The sequence below is a fragment of the Dryobates pubescens genome, chromosome 1, assembly GCF_014839835.1.
Source record: "Dryobates pubescens isolate bDryPub1 chromosome 1, bDryPub1.pri, whole genome shotgun sequence".
In the NCBI taxonomy this organism is placed as follows: domain Eukaryota; kingdom Metazoa; phylum Chordata; class Aves; order Piciformes; family Picidae; genus Dryobates; species Dryobates pubescens.
Window position 1 is genome coordinate 33,043,761 of NC_071612.1, and position 19,603 is coordinate 33,063,363.

Below are 19,603 nucleotides of genomic sequence, written 5' to 3' on the forward strand. Positions count from 1 at the left end.
ATACAGAAAGATGACCTACAGTTTCCCCTTCTACCAACTTCACTGAAATATTTCCACATGACTCTGGGTCCAGTGTTTCTATTTAAAGTCTGCTTGGTTGTCATGAGGTTTATCTTCTCTGTCACAGGCACCTTCCTGCAGTGAGAAGCACATACAAAACTATCCAGTTCTGACATGGATAAGTGGGATCTGGGCTAGCCAAAGCAAAGATTTAAAAGGACAGTGCAGCAATTGAATAGACTAGATTAGATGGCATTGGGTGATAAGTTGGACTTGAAGAGTTTGAAGGTCTTTTCCAACCAGGTTAATTCTGTATTCTGTATTTTCCTGAGTTGTGGGGAAGACATATGAAATGAAATCTCGGTTGCTCCCCAGTGGACTACACATGAGAAGACATTCAGAGCTGGTGCGAGGCCAAGAGAATCTGCCCATCTGCTGTTTGAACAGAAATGAAAACTCTACCAAGATGTCATAGTAAATGAAAAGGGATATTAAGATTTTTCAAGATCTTAATGCGTTTTGGAATGTTTTGCTGAGAAGGCCGGGTGCTAGATCAATGCTGCCATGCTCCTTTGAGTTGAGTATTTGATAGTAACAGGACAGGGGAGGTAAAAAAGGCACTCTACAGCTTCATATGTCTCACATGTGAGGATGTGACATCAAACAGTCACAAGATCCTTTTAAGGTGAGGAGAATATTGATTAAAGAGAACATTGATTAAAAGGATATTGATAAAAGTATGATTTGCTGAAGGTCATTCCCATACCAAGAAGCCTGAAAACTGTTGCTGTAGGCAAGCTAGAAGGGTTTCTAAGTCAGAGTGGATGAGTTTGGTTTGGTTTAGCACTTTTAAATGAGATTCCTAGAGATTTTTGAGATGTATTAGGCTCAAAGATGAAATTTTATGCCATGAGTTTTTGCTGTGAAAGAGCCAACTAAATGTTACCATTTCCCTTTGGGTTTACTGATGCCTTACCAGTGAATTTAGGGACTGCAAATGTTCAGACTTAGTACTGAGAGTGTTACTAAGCTGAGTTCTGTAATCATAGAATTGTCAGGCCTGGAAAGGACCTCAAGGATCATCCAGTTCCAAACCCCCTGCCATGGGCTGGGACACCTCACACTACAGCAGGTTGCTCACAGCCACATCCAGCCTGGCTGCAAAAACCTCCAGGCATGAGGCTGCCACCACCTCCCTGGGCAACCTGTGCCAGTGTCTCACCACCCTCATGGGGAAGAACTTCTTCCTAACATCCAATCTCAATCTAACCATTTCTAGTTTTGTTCCATTCCCCCCAGTCCTATCACTCCCTGACACCCTAACAAGTCCCTCCCCAGCTTTCTTGGAGCCCCCTTCAGATACTGGAAGGCCACAATAAGGTCTCCTGGGAGCCTTCTCTTCTGCAGACTGAACAGCCCCAACTCCCTCAGTCTGTCCTCACAGAAGAGCAGCTCCAGCCCTCTGCTCATCCTCATGGCCCTTCTCTGGACACCTTCCAGCACCTCCAGATCCTTCCTGTAATAGGGGTTCCAGAACTGGACACAGTGCTCCAGGTGGGGTCTCACCAGAGTGGTGTAGAGTGGGAGAATCACCTCCCTTGACCTGCTGGCTCTGCTTCTCTTGCTGTAGCCCAGGCTCTGGTTGGCTTTCTGGGCTGCAAGTGCTCACTGCTGGCTCCCGTTGAGCTTCTCATCCACCAGCACCCCCAAGTCCTTTTCTTCAGGGCTGCTCTCAAGCCAGTCCCTGCCCAGCCTATGTCACTGTTTGGGATTGACCTGACCTTGCACTTGGTCTTGTTGGACTTTATGAGGTTGGCTTGGGCACACCTCTCCAGCCTGTACTGAAGTGGGTGGTGATTGCTACTGCAATTGAGCACAGTTTCATTTTCCATAAGCTATTTAAAGATGTGCTGTAAAAATTGCTCTGATTGAAAAGATGATGTATATTTCTAAATTGAAATACCAGCAAACTTGACCTGGGCTATGAAAATCAGGCTGCATACTTTCCTCTTCAAGCACTCAGTTACGCTTTGCATACCAGAGACAGACGCTTGTTTTGCAGATCTGCTACAGCAATCCTAGTAAAAATATACCCTAGCTAGGATCTAGGCCAGTTCATGTCAGCTTCAGCTGCAGGCATCATCTAATTGCTTTACATTTTAAATGGCTGATGCCAGGAGGAAACATCCCAGAGCTGTTTTTGTAGTGCAAGGTAGGAAATGGATGTGCTCCGAATAAGGAGTTGCTTAAAACCTATTCATCCTTTATTTTACCTCCCCCTACATGAAAATGTTATTTCATTTCTCATCAGCAAGGAACTGACTCCTATGGTGCTATTTGAACATTCCTAAACCTTTCAAAGTGCTATGTGATGCTGGGCAGTGAGGACACATTCTGCAATAGGATAGCATCTCCTGCTGTGAGCAGACTCAGTTCTTAAGGTTCTTTGCTCTGGGGAGACCTAATAGCAGTCTTTTGGGCCCCTCAATTCAAGAAAGATGTTGAGTTGCTGGAAGGTGTCCAGAGAAGGGCAACAAAGCTGGGGAGGGGTCTGGAGCACAGCCCTGTGAGGAGAGGCTGAGGGAGCTGGGGTTGCTTAGCCTGGAGAAGAGGAGGCTCAGGGGGAGACCTTCTTGATGTCTACAACTACCTGAAGGGAGGTTGTAGCCAGGAGGGGGTTGGTCTCTTTTCCCAGGCAGCCAGCCCCAGAACAAGAGCACAAAGCCTCAAGCTGTGCCAGGGGAGATTCAGATAGGATGTTAGGAAGAAATTCTTCCCAGAAAGAGAGATTGTCCATTGGAATGTGCTGCCCAGGGAGGTGGTAGGGTTGACATACCTGGAGGTGTTTAAGAAAAGCCTGGTTGAGGCACTTGGTGCCATGGTCTGGTTGATTAGGTAGGGTTCAGTGATCAGTTGGACTTGATGATCTCTGAGGTCTCTTCCAACCTGGTTGATTCTGTGATTTTTTTGACAGTATCGTGCTAACCTTATGGGCTGTCATCTTAGCTGTGATGTACAGGCATTGCCAAACCAAGCAACCAAGCTTGTCCAGATCACTTTCTTTCTTAGATATGTCTATTTGACAGTATTGTGCTAACATTATGGAATACAGAATACAGAATTAACCAGGTTGGAAAAGACCTTCGAGATCACCAAGTCCAAGCTATCACCCAACACCATCTAATCAACTAAACCATGACACCAAGTGCCCCATCCACTCTCTTCTTAAACACCTCCAGTGATGGTGGCTCCACCACCTCCCTGGGCAGCACATTCCAATGGCAAATCTCTCTTTCTGGGAAGAGTTTCTTTCTACCATCCAGCCTAAACCTCCCCTGGCACAGCTTGAGACTGTGCCCTCTCCTTCTGCACCATCTTATCCGTGAGGTACAGGCATTGCCTCTGTATTCTGTCCTGACTATTCAGTTCAATGTATGATGTGAGCCAGCCCTTCAGAGGTGCTACTGTTTGTTCTAAACCCACTGTTTTGATTCCACAGGTGCCTGCATAACTATCACCAACAGCCAGTGCCAAATGCTGCCCTATAACTACACCACCCTCACTTCGATGCTTTCCATTGTCAAAAGCATCGAGATGGAAAAGTTCCTGAAGTTCTTCAGTTATCTCAATCGTCTCAGCTGCTATCAACACATCATGCTGTTTGGCTGTAGCCTTGCTCTTCCTGAATGCATCAGTGATGGTGATGACAGGTATTTGGGCATGAAAAATCAGACAGTGACTCTGAGCAACCTGATCTAGTGTGAGGGGTTGAACTGCCCACCCCCCTGGGACTCTCTAGCCTCTGAAGGACTTTTCAATATGGTTATGGTTATGAAAACCTTCAGGGGTGAGGCTTCCACCACCTCCCTGGGCAATCTGTTCCAGTGTCTCACCAACATTGGAATGTACTGCCCAGGGAGGTGGTGGAGTCACCATCAGTGGAGGTGTTTAAGAGGGGACTGGATGAGGAATTTGGTGCCATTGTTTACTTGATCAGATGGTGTTGGGTGATAGGTTGGACTTGATGATCTCAAAGGTCTCTTCCAACCTGGTTAATTCTGTATTCTGTAAAAGGTAATGACGTTAGGAAGTTCTTCCCCATGAGGGTGGTGAGAGACTGGCACAGGTTGCCCTTGGAGGTGGTGGAAGCCTCACCCCTGGAGGTTTTGCAGCCAGGCTGGATGTGGCTGTGAGCAACCTGCTGTAGTGTGAGGTGTCCATGCCCACGGCAGGGGGGTTGGAACTGGATGATCCTTGAGGTCCCTTCCAATTCTAGCAATTATCTGATTGTATGATTACATACAATCATGTATGCACTTGTGATTTACAGGAGTGGGTGATGACCTGGGGCAGCACTGTGTATGTTACATGATTCTAAAGCCACTTGTGGTAAAATACTCTCTGGTTAACCAGATAAGGGAAGATCCAAACTAAAGCCTATGACCCTCTTATTGTCTCCCAAAGCTGTTCACAACATTTCTGCCATGATAAGCTAACTGCAATAGAATTCTTTTAGGGGAAATGTTATTTTGGTAAAAGAAAATATGATGTTGCCACTGTATGGAATAAAACTGATATTAGGACCTGTGCTAGATTTTATGGTCCTGCTCTGGGAGGGCTGTTGGACTTGATGGTCTTTGAATGTCCCTTCTGACACCTAACATCCTATGATCCTATTAGTGCAGTCAGGCTTTATTTTCTTTCAAAAGGGGTCTCCCTAATTCTTGTACCTCATTTCTCCCACCTGCATGTGGCAAAATAGAATGCTTTGTAGCAACAGAAATGAATCCTAGCATCATAGAATTCCCAGGGTTGGAAGGGACCTCAAGGATCATCTAGTTCCAATCCCCCTGCCATGGGCAGGGACCCCTTACACCAGGTAAATGCATTGGGTGTGGATAATATTGGCATGAAGTGTGGTGGTTGGTAGTTAAATTAAACTTCGTGTATTTATTTTTTTTCCCAGTCATTTCCTTCAGAGAAGTTAATATTTTAAGATATTGTGTAGTATTAGGTTATCATGGATATAATCAGAGTGTCATGAAGTGTTTTGGAAGCTGAAGAAGCATGTGTGGTTTCCTGCATCTATGTCATCACATGGCAGAAGTATCACATGCATACAGGTGGTTGGGGTGTTTTGCATGGAGTTTGACTCGAAAAAAGGTCACTGACAAACAATGTTAAAATCAAACCATGGCACAAATAGGGGAAAAAAAAAAATAAATAGAATAGAATAGAATTAACCAGGTTGGAAAAGACCTTCGAGACTGAGTCCAACCTATCACCCAACACCATCTAATCAACTAAACCATGGCACCAAGTGCCTCATCCAGGCTCTTTTTAAACACCTCTAGTACATTTCCCCACCACCTCCCCCATTCTGCAGCACTGAAATTACATCTGGTTTTTACCCTTTCCTTTTCCATTTCATTCCTGAAGATATCTTTCTTGCAGGGCTTAAGTTATGACAGCTGGCTTGCTAAATCAAAAAGAATAGAAGTTTAATGTTTGACACATGCAAATCGTTGTTTTTCTGGGTGGCAACCAAAACACTTTGAAAATTGAGTGTCAGGGTCTTTCTTTGTGTGGTTTTATTTGTTTATGTATTTATTATTGCTTTGGCAGGGGAGTTGGATTCAGTGATCTCTGGAGCTCCCTTCCAACCTCTAATGTTCTGTGATTCTGTGACTTTCCCAACCTTCTGCCATTACTTTTTAATGTCAAAGCTAGGACTGGATTTGCACCTCGTGGTTTCTGTTCTGGAGGTCACAATGCCTCCCTCTACTCTTAGTTTCAAATAATTTCTTTCGTTGTTGTAGCTGTTCTTGCCCCTGACTAATTGGGAAGAAAGCCCAGTGGGAGAGTGCAAATGATGCAGAGTTACTTTAGAATCATAGAATCAACCAGGCTGGAAAAGACCTCAGAGATCATGAAGCCCAACCTATTACCTAATACCTAACACCTCCTGACAACTAAACCATGGCTCCAAGTGCCACATCCAAGCCTTTTTTGAACACCTCCAGGGACGGTGACTCCACCACCTCCCTGGGCAGCATATTCCAATGGCCAATCACTCTTGCTGGGAAAAACTTTCTCCTCACTTCCAGCCTTTGCTTCATTTGAAGTGTCTCTAGAGTGTGTCATGAATGACACTGATAGTGTAGGCTGGGTGGCAATCATAGCAAGAACTATAAGGGATGGATTGGCAAAGTGGTGGTTTGTCAAATCTAGTTTTCTAAACTGGATGTGTCCTAGTTTAGCTTCTGCTTTTTTTCTTTAAAGAGAATACTTGTTAGTTTTGTTTTGTTTTGTTTTGTTTTGTTTTGTTTTGGTTTGGTTTGGTTTGGTTTGGTTTGGTTTGGTTTGTTTTTTTCCCTGTAGGTAACTAGGTGGTTTTTCTGATTCCTGTTTTTCTTGTGTCACCCAGTTACTGCAGGCAAACAGAAGTATCTCAAAGCCAAGCATAATGATTTTAAGGAGCTGAGCTTCTCTTCCTCAGATAACTCAGTGAGGTTTGAAGAAAGCTCTTTGCTGCTATGAAAAGCTCTTGGTATAATGGGGCAAGGTTGTAAAATGGAAAAGCCAGTCCTGGTTTAGGTCTGTGGAAGAGGGGAATCTTTCTGAGAAATAGAAACATACTGAACGAGAAGCAGAAGAGCCAGTGTGGAACGATTCTGATGATGAGGAACAGGGCTATGCCACCAGTGTGCACTTGCAGCCCAGAAAGCCAATCACATCCTGGGCTGCAGCAAGAGAAGCATAGCCAGCAGGGCCAGGGAAGCGATTCTCCCCCTCTGCTCCGCTCTGGTGAGACCCCACCTGGAGCACTGTGTCCAGTTCTGGAGCCTCTATTACAGGAAGGATCTGGAGGTGCTGGAAGGTGTCCAGAGAAGGGTCACGAGGATGAGCAGAGGGCTGGAGATGCTCTGCTATGAGGACAGACTGAGGGAGTTGGGGCTGTTCAGTCTGGAGAAGAGAAGGCTCTGAGGAGACCTAATTGTGGCCTTCCGGTATCAGAAGGGCTCTACAAGAAAGCTGGGGAGGGACCTTTGAGGGTGTCAGGGAGTGATAAGACTGAAAAGAATGGAACAATAATAGAGATGGGTAGATTCAGCTTGGATGTTAGGAAGGTCTTCCCCATGAGGGTGGTGAGACACTGGCACAGGTTGCCCAGGGAGGTGGTGGGAGCCTCATGCCTGGAGGTTTTTGCAGCCAGGCTGGATGTGGTTGTGAGCAACCTGCTGTAGTGTGAGGTGTCCCAGCCCATGGCAGTGGGGTTGGAACTGGATGATCCTTGAGGTCCCTTCCAACCCAAACAATTCTATGATTCTAAGTAGAAACATGCTGAAGGAGGAGCACAGGAGCCAGCATGGAAAGACTCTGATGATAAGGAACAAGGCTATGTCCATGTGCCAGAGCCCTTGTGGGACTATGGTTGTTTTAAACTTAGTATCACAAAACATACATGGGGACCAGTTGTCAGTGACATTGTCACTACTTCCTCCAGCCAATTACAGCTGTTTCATTCTAAATTGCCAGTGCATCTCTCATCATAATTTCCCATCTATTGATACTGCTTTGGGTTTTTTTGTGGAGCAATTGTTTCAAATTTATGTAAAGCATAATTTGTCAAATGCTGCTTACACAGTAGAGGAGAAATGAAACTCATGTGATGCTCAGATGTCTATTCTTGGGTATTGTGGAGAGAGTCTGGGTTGGCAGCTGCAGCCGTGGGAGCAGTAATTGTAGCAGTACATTACAAGAAGCAACAAGGAGGAAAGTCACACACACTGATCTCTGGCTTCCAGGCTGCTCTCATTACAGAGCTTTGCTCTGATATTTACACTTCTGTCTGTTTCACATTTATCTGTCTTTAATGTGTTTATAAACACTGTGTTCATTAGCACTGGAAGGAGATTGAGTTGCCAGGCAGAAAACATCTTCAAGTATCACATTACGGGTTGGAGGAGACCTACAGAGATCGAGTCCAACCCCCCCTGCCAGAGCAGGATCCCCCAGGGTAGTCGGCACAGGAATGCATCCAAGTAGGTTTGAAAAGTCTCCAGAGAAGGAGACTCCACAACCTCTCTGGGCAGCCTGCTCCAGGGCTCTGCCACCCTCACTGTAAAGAAGTTTCTCCTCATGTTGAGCTGAAATCTTCTATGTTCAAGTTTGTCCCTGTTGTTCCTTCTCTTATTGCTGTGCACCACTGAAAAGAGCTTGGCCCCCTCGACTTGACACCCAGCCCTCAGATATTGATAGACATTGATCAGATGCCCTCTGAGCCCTCTCCAGACTCAACAGCCTCAGGGCTCTCAGTCTCTCTCCATAGGGGAGATGCTCAAGTCCCCTAATCATCCTTGTGGCTCTCCCTTGGACTCTCTCCAGCAGGTCTCTGTCTCTCTTGAACTGGGGAGCCCAAAACTGGACACAGGATTGCAGGTGTGGTCTCAGCAGGGCAGAGCAAAGGGGGAGAAGAACCTCCTTAGCCCTGCTGGCCACACTTTTCTTGATGCACCCCAGGATCCTATTGGCTCTCTTGGCCACAAGGGCACACTGCTGTCCCATGGAGAACTTGCTGTCCACTAGGACACAAGGTCTTTCTCTGTGGAGGTGCTTTCCAGCAGGGCAGCCCTTAACATCTCCTGGTGCCTGGTGTTTGTGTAATGCACAGTGTAGTTAGGTACTGCGGTTTCTGAAAGCTACAACAATACAATTCCTCTTAAAAATTGTTCCCCTGTATCTTACTGCAGTGAAATTAGAAAAGGAGAGTGAGTGGGGACCTTATCCATCATTACAGCTACCTGAAAGGAGGTTGTAGCGAGGTGGGTGTTGGTCTCTTCTCCTAGCAACAAGTGATAAGGTAAGAGGAAATGGCCTCAGGTTGCACCAGAGGAGGTTTAGATGGGATATTAGAAGAAATTTCTTCACTGAAAAGGTTAGCAAACAATGGGACAGGCTACCCAGGGAGGTGGTTCAATCTCCACACCTGGCTGTGTTTGGAAGATGCAGAGATGTGGTGCTAAGGCATGTAGTTTAGCACCAAACTTAGTAGAGTTAGATGATGGCTGGACTTGATGATCTTAAAGGTCTTTTGTCTTTTCCAACCAAAACCATCCTCTGCTTCTATTTTATTCCATAATGTGTGGCAGTAAAAACACATTGATCTAAAAAGGCTGCAGTGAGCTCCAGCAAATAATTGTGCAGTCAGCTAGACCTGCTCTTTTAAAAGCACCTTTAAAATGCTACTTCCCAGTTAAAGGTAAAGTTTGAAAGTACAACTAAAATTTGTGTGAGAATGGATCAGGGAAGGTTGAAGTTGCAATTGGAGTTTTTGCTATTTGACTTCTAGAACCTCCAAGGTAGTAACTTTATCCTTTTAGCTAGTACTAGTCTGCAACCTATTTACTCCAAAAGGCTTCCCAGCTGCTTTCATCATGCCCTGATTCTGTCCTCCATTGGAATGTGCTGCCCAGGGAGGAGGTGGAGTCATCATCACTGGAGGTGTTTAAGAAGAGACTGGATGAGGCACTTGGTGCCATGGTTTAGTTTATCAGATGGTGTTGGGTGATAGGTTGGACTCGATCTCAAAGGTCTTTTTCAACCTGGTTAATTCTTTTCTATTCTACTGCCAAGGGCAGCACTAATACTTTATTTGTTGTAAGAAAGATCTGCTTGCAGAGCTGTTTGTCATGGTTAATGGCTTAAGCTAGTGAATTCTGCTTTACCATTGGGAGACACTAAGAGTGAGCCAGAGGTCAATTACTGCAGCGTGATGATTTTGCTCTGTAGCTACTCACTTGCACTGGATTGCACAAGTTCTACAGATTTCACCTATTGCATTATACAAAAAAATGAAGAAAAAGTTAAAAATCTGGGGAAAAAAAAGGAGAGAGAGATAAGCATATTTTAAAGCCAAATTTAATGTAAAATATAAGGAGTCCAAATCCATAGAGAAGTTCATAGTGGGTCAGCCTAAAACAGTATTATGCAATGGCCTCATTGAATACAGAATACAGAATTAATAAGGTTGGAAAAGACCTTTGTGATCGAGTCCAACCTATCACCCAACACCATCTAATCAACTAAACCATGGCACCAAGTGCCTCATCCAGGCTCTTCCTAAACACCCCCAGTGATGGTGACTCCACTACTTCCCTGGGCAGCAGATTCCAATGGACAATCTCTCCTTCTGGGAAGAACTTCTTCCTAACATCCAGCCTAAACTTCCCCTGGCACATCCTGACACTTTGTGCTCTTGTTCTGGTGCTGGTTGCCTGGGAGAAGAGACCAACCCCCACCTGGCTACAACCTCCCTTCAGGGAGTTGGAGACAGCAAGAAGGTCTCTCCTGAGCCTCCTCTTCTCCAGGCTAAGCAACCCCAGCTCCCTCAGCCTCTCTTCACAGGGCTGTGCTCCAGACCCCTCCCCAGCTTTGTTGCTTCTCTGGTCACTTACCATATTTCTTCACCCTGTGAATACTCAGGTTTCATCACAAGTCTTGTTAAAAGAGGCAAACTGTAGCAGATCCTGAAGACCTGGGGCCATGGCTTATTTCAGACTTTTTGTGCTGGAAATAAATGTGAAGGTTGCAAATCCTCCTAATAGCTCTTTGCTGTCGTGCTGTCTCCTAAAGCAGAAACTAATAGCTCAAGCACTTCACCTAATCCTCTGTGTACATCTGTATTCCAGAAAGCTAAGGAAATGCTTTTCATTGATAGATCCCCAGAGTCTCTAATCTTTGGAGGTCAAATTCAGTTTAAGCTCTGCCTAGAAAAGAGTATTAGGACAATAGAAATTAAAATTATTATATGCACCTTTAGTTTCTGTATCTGTTTACTCACTGTGCTTTTTTCCCCATGAAAGTAAAGTTGTGGTTTGGCTTTAGTTAGGGATCAAAGAGTTTATCTGAGGTCTTGGCTTTTTATGCTGGATACTGTATAAAGATGCACTGAGAGGGAACCTCCAGCCTCTGTAAGGTTATAGCCCAGCTTAAACAGAACAAGTAAAGAACAAGAAGAGGAAGGGATAATGTCACATTAAGAGCTAGGGAAGCCAAGGCTGAATGAGAAATTCATAGAATGGTCTGGGCTGGAAGGGACCTCCAAAGGTCATCCAGTCCAACCCCCTCTGCAGTCAGCAGGGACATCCTCCACTAGCTCAGGCTGCCCAGAGCCCTGTCCAGCCACACCTTGAATATTTCCAGGGCTAGAACCTCAGCCACCTCCCTGGGCAACCTGTTCAAGTGTTCCACCATCCTCATGTCTAGTTTGAAGCCATTGCCCCTTGTCTTGTCACTGCAGGCCTTTGTAAACAGACTCTCTCCAGTACCCTTCAGGTACTGGCAGGCTGCTATTAAGTCTTCGTGGAGCCTCCTCTTCTCCAGGCTGAACACCCCCAGTTCCCTCAGCCTGTCCTTGCAGCAGAGGTGCTGCAACCCCCTGATCATTTTCATGGCCCTCCTCTGGACCCTCTCCATAAGGTCCCTGTCCTTCCTGAAACTGTGTTCTTTGATTTTCAGTTTCTTTCTTACAAAGGAGTTTGTCAGCTTAATGGATCTGTGTAAGCAAGTATTTTAGTGGTGCTGTGATACCTGTGATATGTACAACAGTAGCTTCATGGTATGTTGAGGACAGAGGAAATGAGCTACTGAAAATAAGGTTAATAGGAGAAAATGTCTAAGAGGCTATGAACAGTTCTGTATGCAGTCAAATATCCTTTGAAGAGCTGCTCTATTATCACTCAGAGTGGGAAACTCAATTTTCTGACTCTTCCTTCCCCCCCCCCCTTATTCTTCATCTTCCTCTATTTTCTGTACTTTATAATAAAAAGGAAGAAAATGTCTCACTTATGAACATAAACCTAGGATGGAATATTTGGTCCAAAAAACCAAATCCAGACAGATCTGTGATGTGGTGCTGTTTTGTTGGTTTTTTTCATAAGACAACAATAATTTAAAACAAATTTGGGGCAGAGAGGGATTAAAAAAAATAAATCCATTCTGGTGCTTTTAGACTATGCAAAAAAAATCAGACTTCATAGAATAAGGATTCTCTGTCTCTCATATCTTGTGTAAACCATGAGTGAGATCAGGGATGTGGTTATTAATCTTTTCCTGTTCGTGTGAACTGCACTTTTAAGCTCATCCATGTTCTTTGTTTCTCCTGTTCTGGGCTCCACAGTTTAGGAAAGATGCTGAGTTGCTGGAACGTGTCCAGAGAAGGGCAACAAAGCTGGGGAGGGGTCTGGAGCACAGCCCTGTGAGGAGAGGCTGAGGGAGCTGGGGTTGCTTAGCCTGGAGAAGAGGAGGCTCAGGGGAGACCTTATTGCTCTCTACAACTACCTGACGGGAGGTTGTAGCCAGGTGGGGGTTGGTCCCTCCTCCCAGGCAGCCTGTGACACAACAAGATGACACAGTCTCAAGCTGCACCAGGGGAATTTTGAGATGGATGTTAGGAAGAAATTCTTCCCAGAGAGATTGTCCATTGGAATGTGCTGCCCAGGGAGGTGGTGGAGTCACCATCACTGGAGGTGTTCAAAAAAGAATTGGATGTGGCACTTGAAGCTGTGGCTTAGCTGTCAGGAGGTGTTAGGTATTAAGTCTTTTCCAACCTGGTTGATTCTATGATTCTATGGTTCTAGTTTGGAAAAGATCTTTATGACAATCAGGGCCAACCATAAACCTACCACTGCCAAGCCCACCACTAAACCATGACCATAGCTGCACATCTTTTAAATACCTCAAGGGATGGTGACTCAGCTGCTTCCCTGGGCAGCCTGTTCCAATGCTTTGCAACCCTCTTGATGAAATTCTATGTTTCCATGATTCCTCCTTTCAGTGATTTTTTTTTTTGTTTTATTTTATCACAGTGCACCTTTAGACCTTAAAAGATAGCAAGACATAAAAGCCTCTTCATCTTCTTCTTCTTTTTTGAAGTCAGTTGAGGCTTTTGAAGTGTTTAGGAGAAAAAGCTGACTGAGCCACCTAGGTCTTGTTTACATAGTTAACGAGAGCTTTTATTTCAAGACTTTGAATGAGGAGCTATCAGCATATCTTTAGCTCCATGTCTATTATGCAAAGCCCATAATGGGTTTAATTGAGTATGAATAATGTATGAATGAGTTTGGATAGGCAACCTTCCACTGGCATTTTTCAGTCTTGTTTTAATCTACCTGATCTTGGTAACAAAACCAGCTAAATGTCAGCTGGGGAGGGACTTTTTAGAGTATCAGGTAGTGATAGGACTGGGGGGAATGGAACAAAACTAGAAATGGGTAGATTCAGATAGGAACCTCTAATGTGCTGTGATTGCTGCCCAGGGAGGTGGTGGAGTCACCATCCCTGGAGGTGTTCAGGAGGGGATTGGATGTGGTACTTGGTGCCATGGTCTAGTCATGACGTCTGTGGTGACAGGTTGGACTCCATGATCTTTGAGGTCTCTTCCAACCTTAGTGATACTGTGGATGTCAGGAAGAAGTTGTTCCCCATGAGGGTGGTGAGAGACTGGCACAGGTTGCCCAGGGAGGTGGTGGAAGCCTCATCCCTGGAGGTTTTTGCAGCCAGGCTGGATGTGGCTTTGAGCAACCTGCTGTAGTGTGAGGTGTCCCTGCCCATGGCAGGAGGATTGGAACTGGCTGATCCTTGAGGTCCCTTCCAACCCTAACAATTCTATGGTTCTGTAAATCTGCCCAGGCCAAACAGCAGCTGCCTGGATCTCTAGTAGTCTGTGACATGGTTACTGTGCTACCTTTTTGTACTGTACCTGTGTGGAGATGTCAGATTATAGCTCTGTGGAAAACTCTGCCATTCTACAGCTTCTACAAAACTTTTACACACTGGTGAGGTTTCAGAGTAATTTCTGAAGTACTGAGAAGCCTTTCTGGATGGGCATTTAGGAATCCCTATGCTAATCCTCTCTGGGATGGTTTCATTGGAGTTACTGCTGCCCAATTAAAGAAGTTAAGCTACCACACTGGTGACTATCACTTGCTAGTCCCCTGAGGAAGAAGATGGGACAATTTTCTGCTTCCCTGTCTTTTTATGTCCTTCTCATTACTCCATCCTGAGTTTTTCTTGCTGTTCCACCTCAACATGAGGACACACTTCTTTATGGTGAGGATGATGGAGCACTGGAACAGGCTGCCCAGAGAGGCTGTGGAGTCTCCTCTGGAGACTTTCAAAACCCTTCTGGATGATTTCCTGTGTGACCTGCCCTAGGTGATCCTGCTTTGGCAGGGGGGTTGGACTGGATCCCTTCCAACCTCTAATGTACTGTGATACTGTGAAATGAAAACATCCTGCTCAATCCCACACATTTGAGATCTCTCCTGGTCAGTCTCCCACTTTAATGTCTAACTGCAGCCTACTTCTGCTTCAATGAGATGATCTCCAGGGGCCCCTTTCAGCCCCTAACATTCTCTGATTCTGTGATCCAAGCACATGAGGTGGAGGCTGCTTTCAGATAGTTATAAAGTGGCTCCCAGTTGTTTCTTGAGTTTGCAGCCTGGCTTTTCACACCCTGTAGGAGTTGCTTCACCCTTTTAATATGCTTTATTTTTGAGGGTGCCTCTTTAGACCAAGCAAGTTAGCAGTGACTCAAAGAGACTATTCCAGGTGGAGTTTTGGCATTAGTTGTCTGTCAGGGAGATCCATCTATTCCATTCATCAGCCTTGAATGAAAATACTATAAATTTCAACTTGATCATGAATAAAGGTGAGATGGTGTTCAGTGGATGAAGCGCTTTATATTTAGACTCTTTGAAATCACCCTTGGCTTGAGGGTTTTTTTCTGGCTTTAAGCCCTTGGGAATGCAACAGACTGATTATGTTCAAGAGAGCACACAAGTGTAAAATCTGTCTTTGAATTCTTAATTGAGTTATAATCCAGCTTTCAGTCTGTAAGTCTGGTTGTGGTTCATGTGAACACAATTGTGACTTGAACCACATGGCCTCAGAGAGCCAGCTGATGAAAAACATGTCTAGCCAAATCCTGTCAAGAGTGAACGCAAGCATTAGGAAGAGATGGAGTTGTGACTGCTTGCCCATGCAGGTAGTGTTCTCTGTCTGACTCTTCTACACAGTTCTGCATCTTTCACTGTGGCTTTAAAGCATTCTAAAGAGGAAGATAGAATAGAATAGAATAGAATAGAATAGAATAGAATAGAATAGACCAGACCAGGTTGGAAGAGACCTTCGAGATCATCGTGTCCAACCCATCACCCAACTCCATCTAATCAATTAAACCATGGCATCAAGCACCCTATCAAGTCTCCTCCTAAACTCCTCCAATGATGGTGACTCCACCACCTCCCTGGGCATCCCATTCCAATGGACAGTCACTCCCTCTATGAAGAACTTCTTCCTAACATCCAGCCTAAACCTCCCCTGGCACAGCTTGAGACTGTGTCCTCTTGTTCTAGTGCTGGTTGCCTAGGAGAAGAGACCAACCCCCACCTGGCTATAACCTCCCTTCAGGAGTTGGAGACAGCAAGAAGGTCTCCCCTGAGCCTCCTCTTCTCCAGGCTAAGCACCCCCAGCTCCCTCAGCCTCTCCTCGCAGGGCTTGTGCTCCAAAAGGAAGAGATGAAGTTGTGACTGCTTGCCCATACATATAGTGTTCTCAGTCTGGCACTTCTACACAGTTCTGTGTCTTTCACTGTGGCTTTAAAGCATTCTAAAGAGGATGTTGTTCTAATTGTTACTGTTTAGCAGGAAAAAAAAACCTTTGGGGATCACAGGGCATGAGTGTTGCTTTTGACCAGGGCAGCAGAACAAATGAATGCTTTATTTCTTTCATTGTGCCTATATGGCATCCAGTTTGGGGTTCCCCAGTTCAAGATGGACTTGATCATCCCTGTAGCCCTCTATTGGACTCTATCAAGGGACTGGAGCAGTAGTGCTCTGTGAGGAGAGGCTGAGAGACCTGGGGCTGTTTGGCCTGGAGAAGAAAAGACTGAGTGGGGATCTAATAAATGTCTATAAATATCTGAGGGCTGAGTGTCAGGAAGGAAGGGACAGGCTCTGTCCTGGCATAGGACAAGGAGCAATGGATAGAAACTACAGTACAGGAGGTTCCACCTCAACATGAGGAGGAACATCTTCACTGAGAGAGTCACAGAACACTGGAACAGGCTGCCCAGAGAGGCTGTGGAGTCTCCTTCTCTGGAGACTTTCAAGACCCATCTGGATGCATTCCTGTGTGACCTGCGCTGGATTCTATGGTCCTGCTCTGGCAGGGGGATTGGACTCGGTCTCCAGAGGTCCCTTCCAACCCCTAACATCCTATGATCCCTTTGTACCAGTTAATATGCCTTCCAGTAGCTGTGATTTCACCAGTAGTTATAATAATAGTCAATTCGTGGTCTGATTCTTTCAGGAGTAAAGTGTTACTAATGTCAGATATTCAACATGCCATGAGAAACATTTACCTAAGTGGTTCCTGCACAACACTCATTTTCAGCTGCATTCTCCCCTCAAAATGATAAATGAACACATTCAAGGTGAAATGCACACCTTGAGTCCTGTGTCCAGTTCTGCGCCCCTCAGTTTAGGAAAGATGTTGAGATGCTGGAAGGTGTCCAGAGAAGGGCAACAAAGCTGGGGAGGGGTCTGGAGCACAGCCCTGTGAGGAGAGGCTGAGGGAGCTGGGGTTGCTTAGCCTGGAGAAGGGGAGGCTCAGAGGAGACCTTCTTGCTCTCTGCAACTACCTGAAGGGAGGTTGTAGCCAGGTAGGGGTTGGTCTCTTCTCCCAGTCAACCAGCCCCAGAACAAGAGGACACAGTCACAAATTGTGCCCAGGGAGGTTTAGGCTGTATGTTAGGAAGAAATTCTTCCCAGAAAGAGAGATTGGCCATTGGAACGTGCTGCCCAGGGAGGTGGTGGAGTCACCATCCAGGAAGGTGTTCACAAAAGGATTGGATGTGGCACTTGGAGCCATGGTTTAGTAGTCATGAGGTGTTGGGTGACAGGATGGACTTGATGATCTCTGAGGTCTTTTCCAACCTTATTGATTCTGTGTTTCTATGATAAGGTGGGGAGTGGGTGGGAATTGCTAATGAGCTTACTCTTCACATTGCTCCTCAGAACATAAACCCTGAAGTCAGCTTGCCATACTCATTACCTTAGGAGCTGTTACTGCTTGGTCCCAAGCTGGGGCAAAATGTGTCCAGAAAAGGGCCATGAGGATAATCAGAGGGCTGGAGCTCTTCTTCTGTGAGGACAGGCTGAGGGAGCTGGAGTTGTTCAGTTTGGAGAAGGCTCTGTGGCTTTCTAGTATCTGAAGGGGGCTACAAGAAAGGTGGTCAGGGACTTTTGAGGGTGTCAGGTAGTAATAGGAGTAGAGGGAAAGGATCCAAGCTAGAGGAAGGGAGATTCAGATTGGATGTTAGGAAGAAGTTGTTCCCCATGAGGGTGGCGAGACACTGGCACAGGATGCCCAGGGAGGTGGTTGAAGCCTCAGCCCTGGACATTTTAAGGCCAGGCTGGATGTGGCCCTGGGCAACCTGCTGTAGTGTGAGGTGTCCCTGCCCATGGCAGGGGGCTTGGAACTGGATGATCCTTGAGATCCCTTCCAACCTTGACAATTCTGAGTTTCTGTTAAATGTCACAAATATAAAGTCTGGTTTTGCATGGAGCACTGCAGAAAGTATCTGTAATGATGAGGCATTGGCCAACAAGCCTGTGTCTAAGGTGATGCACATGTTTCCTTAGAGGGCCCTTTCTCCAGGTGTGTATAATTTTAAGGGGAGAAAAAACCCAAATGACATTTGAATTGTTTTAATGCTGAATATTTGTCCTGGGTGAGAACAGCAAAGGAAAAATGAGTTGCTTATGAAAAAGCATTGCTGTAATCACCCAGAGTTCCTACTATCTCCAAATATGCAAGCAGAGCAGCTTGAGATTTAGCAGGGAGGTTCTTCTGTTAAGAAGTAAGTTCTTTATTGTGGCTCTTAGAAGCTAGGATAAGGGAAGTGGAAGGGAAAATGTATTTACTTTAGGGAAACTTCTGTTTATAAAGTTTATGTGTCTAGGGCTATAGCTACAGAAGTTCATCTCCAAGTTTTGACATCTCTGAAAAATGACAGAATCTCTGAAACCTTCTCTGTCAGTGTCACAGGAACTCAGGATGTTAGGGCTTGGAAGGGACCTCCAAAGATCATCCACATCCAACCCCCCTGCCAGAGAAGGACCATAGAATCCAGCACAAGTCACACAGGAACACATTCAGACAGGTCTTGAAAGTCTCCAGAGAAGGAGACTCCACAACCTCTCTGGGCAGCCTGTTCCAGTGCTCTGTGACCCTTACAGTAAAGAAGTTCCCCCTTGTGTTGAGGTGCAACCTCCTGTGCTGCAGCTTACATCCATTGCCCCTTGTCCTATCCCAGGAAGTAAGTGAGCAGAGCCTGTCCCCTCCTTCCTGACCCCCAGCCCTCAGATATTTATAGGCATTTATTACATCCCCTCTCAGTCTTCTCCTCTCCAGGCTAAACAGCCTCAGGTCTTTCAGCCTCTCCTCATAGCACAGTGCAACAGCCCATTGATCATCCTTGCAGCCCTCTATTGGACTCTCTCGAGTAGATTCCTGTCATGGCTCTGCTAGTGGGGGTGTCACTGGCCCAAGAGCTAGGGGTAGCACTGGAGCTAGGTACAGGCTCTCACCTAAAAGGGCCTGAAATTCTCTGATGCCAGACTCTTACAGCAATGTGCCAGTAGATGGCAGATGCAGTGTAGGAGAAGGACAAACCAGGGACAAAATGCAGGGCAAGTAGGACAGGGAAGTTAGATACTGGAGAGAGTACTTTTTCCCCTCACTTGAAAGAACTGTCCTCTCCCTGCTCACAAAGAGAGGCTGTTCACAGTTACAGGTATGTGTAACCTGTAAATAAGTCAATGTGCAGAAGGAAGGGATTGCTAAAGAAATTATTGCATCCTACACTGGCCACAATGATCTCTGTGGTCCAGTGAGTGTGAAGCCAGCATTTGTCACAGCAGGCAACATCAAACTTGCATGCAGTATTTCACCCTATCAGTTGAATGTATTCGAGTGATCAGGGGACTTGAGCATCTCCCCTGTGAAGAGAGACTGAGAGCCCTGAGGCTATTTAGTCTGGAGAAGAGAAGGCTGAGAGGGGATCTGATCAATGTGTATCAATATCTGAGGGGTGGGGGTCAAGTGGAGGGGGCCAAGCTCTTTTCAGTGGTGCACAGTACTAAGACAAGGAACAACAGGTACAAGCTTGAACATAGAAGGTTTCACCTCAACATGAGGAGAAACTTTTCTACAGTGAGTGTGCCAGAACCCTGGAGCAGGCTGCCCAGAGAGGTTGTGGAGTCATCTTATCTGGAGACTTTCCAAACCCTCCTGGATGCATTCCTGTGCAGACTACCCTCGGGGATCCTGCTCTGGCAGTGGGGTTGGACTGGACGATCCATGTAGGTCCCTTCCAACTTCTAATGTACTGTGGTACTGTGACGCTGTGTTGACCACAAAAACTTTTCCAAATCACATAGAGAACATGATCCTCTTTCAAAGTCTGTGTATTGGGTGTGTGTGTGTGTGTGTAAATTATGGGTAGACTACAGTTCAAAGGTTATCAAGCAGAGGA

At 45.7% G+C, this 19,603-nt stretch overlaps 1 protein-coding gene across 1 annotated transcript in view; it reads left to right on the forward strand.

The window, feature by feature from the left end:
- The window catches only part of CORIN (corin, serine peptidase), a 124,134-nt gene that overhangs the window by 40,761 nt on the left and 63,770 nt on the right, over positions 1-19,603 (forward strand). Inside the window, exon 4 of the mRNA XM_054163615.1 lies at positions 3,500-3,710. Coding sequence (XP_054019590.1) covers positions 3,500-3,710 — 211 coding nt within the window. The remainder of the gene's footprint in view (positions 1-3,499; positions 3,711-19,603) is intronic.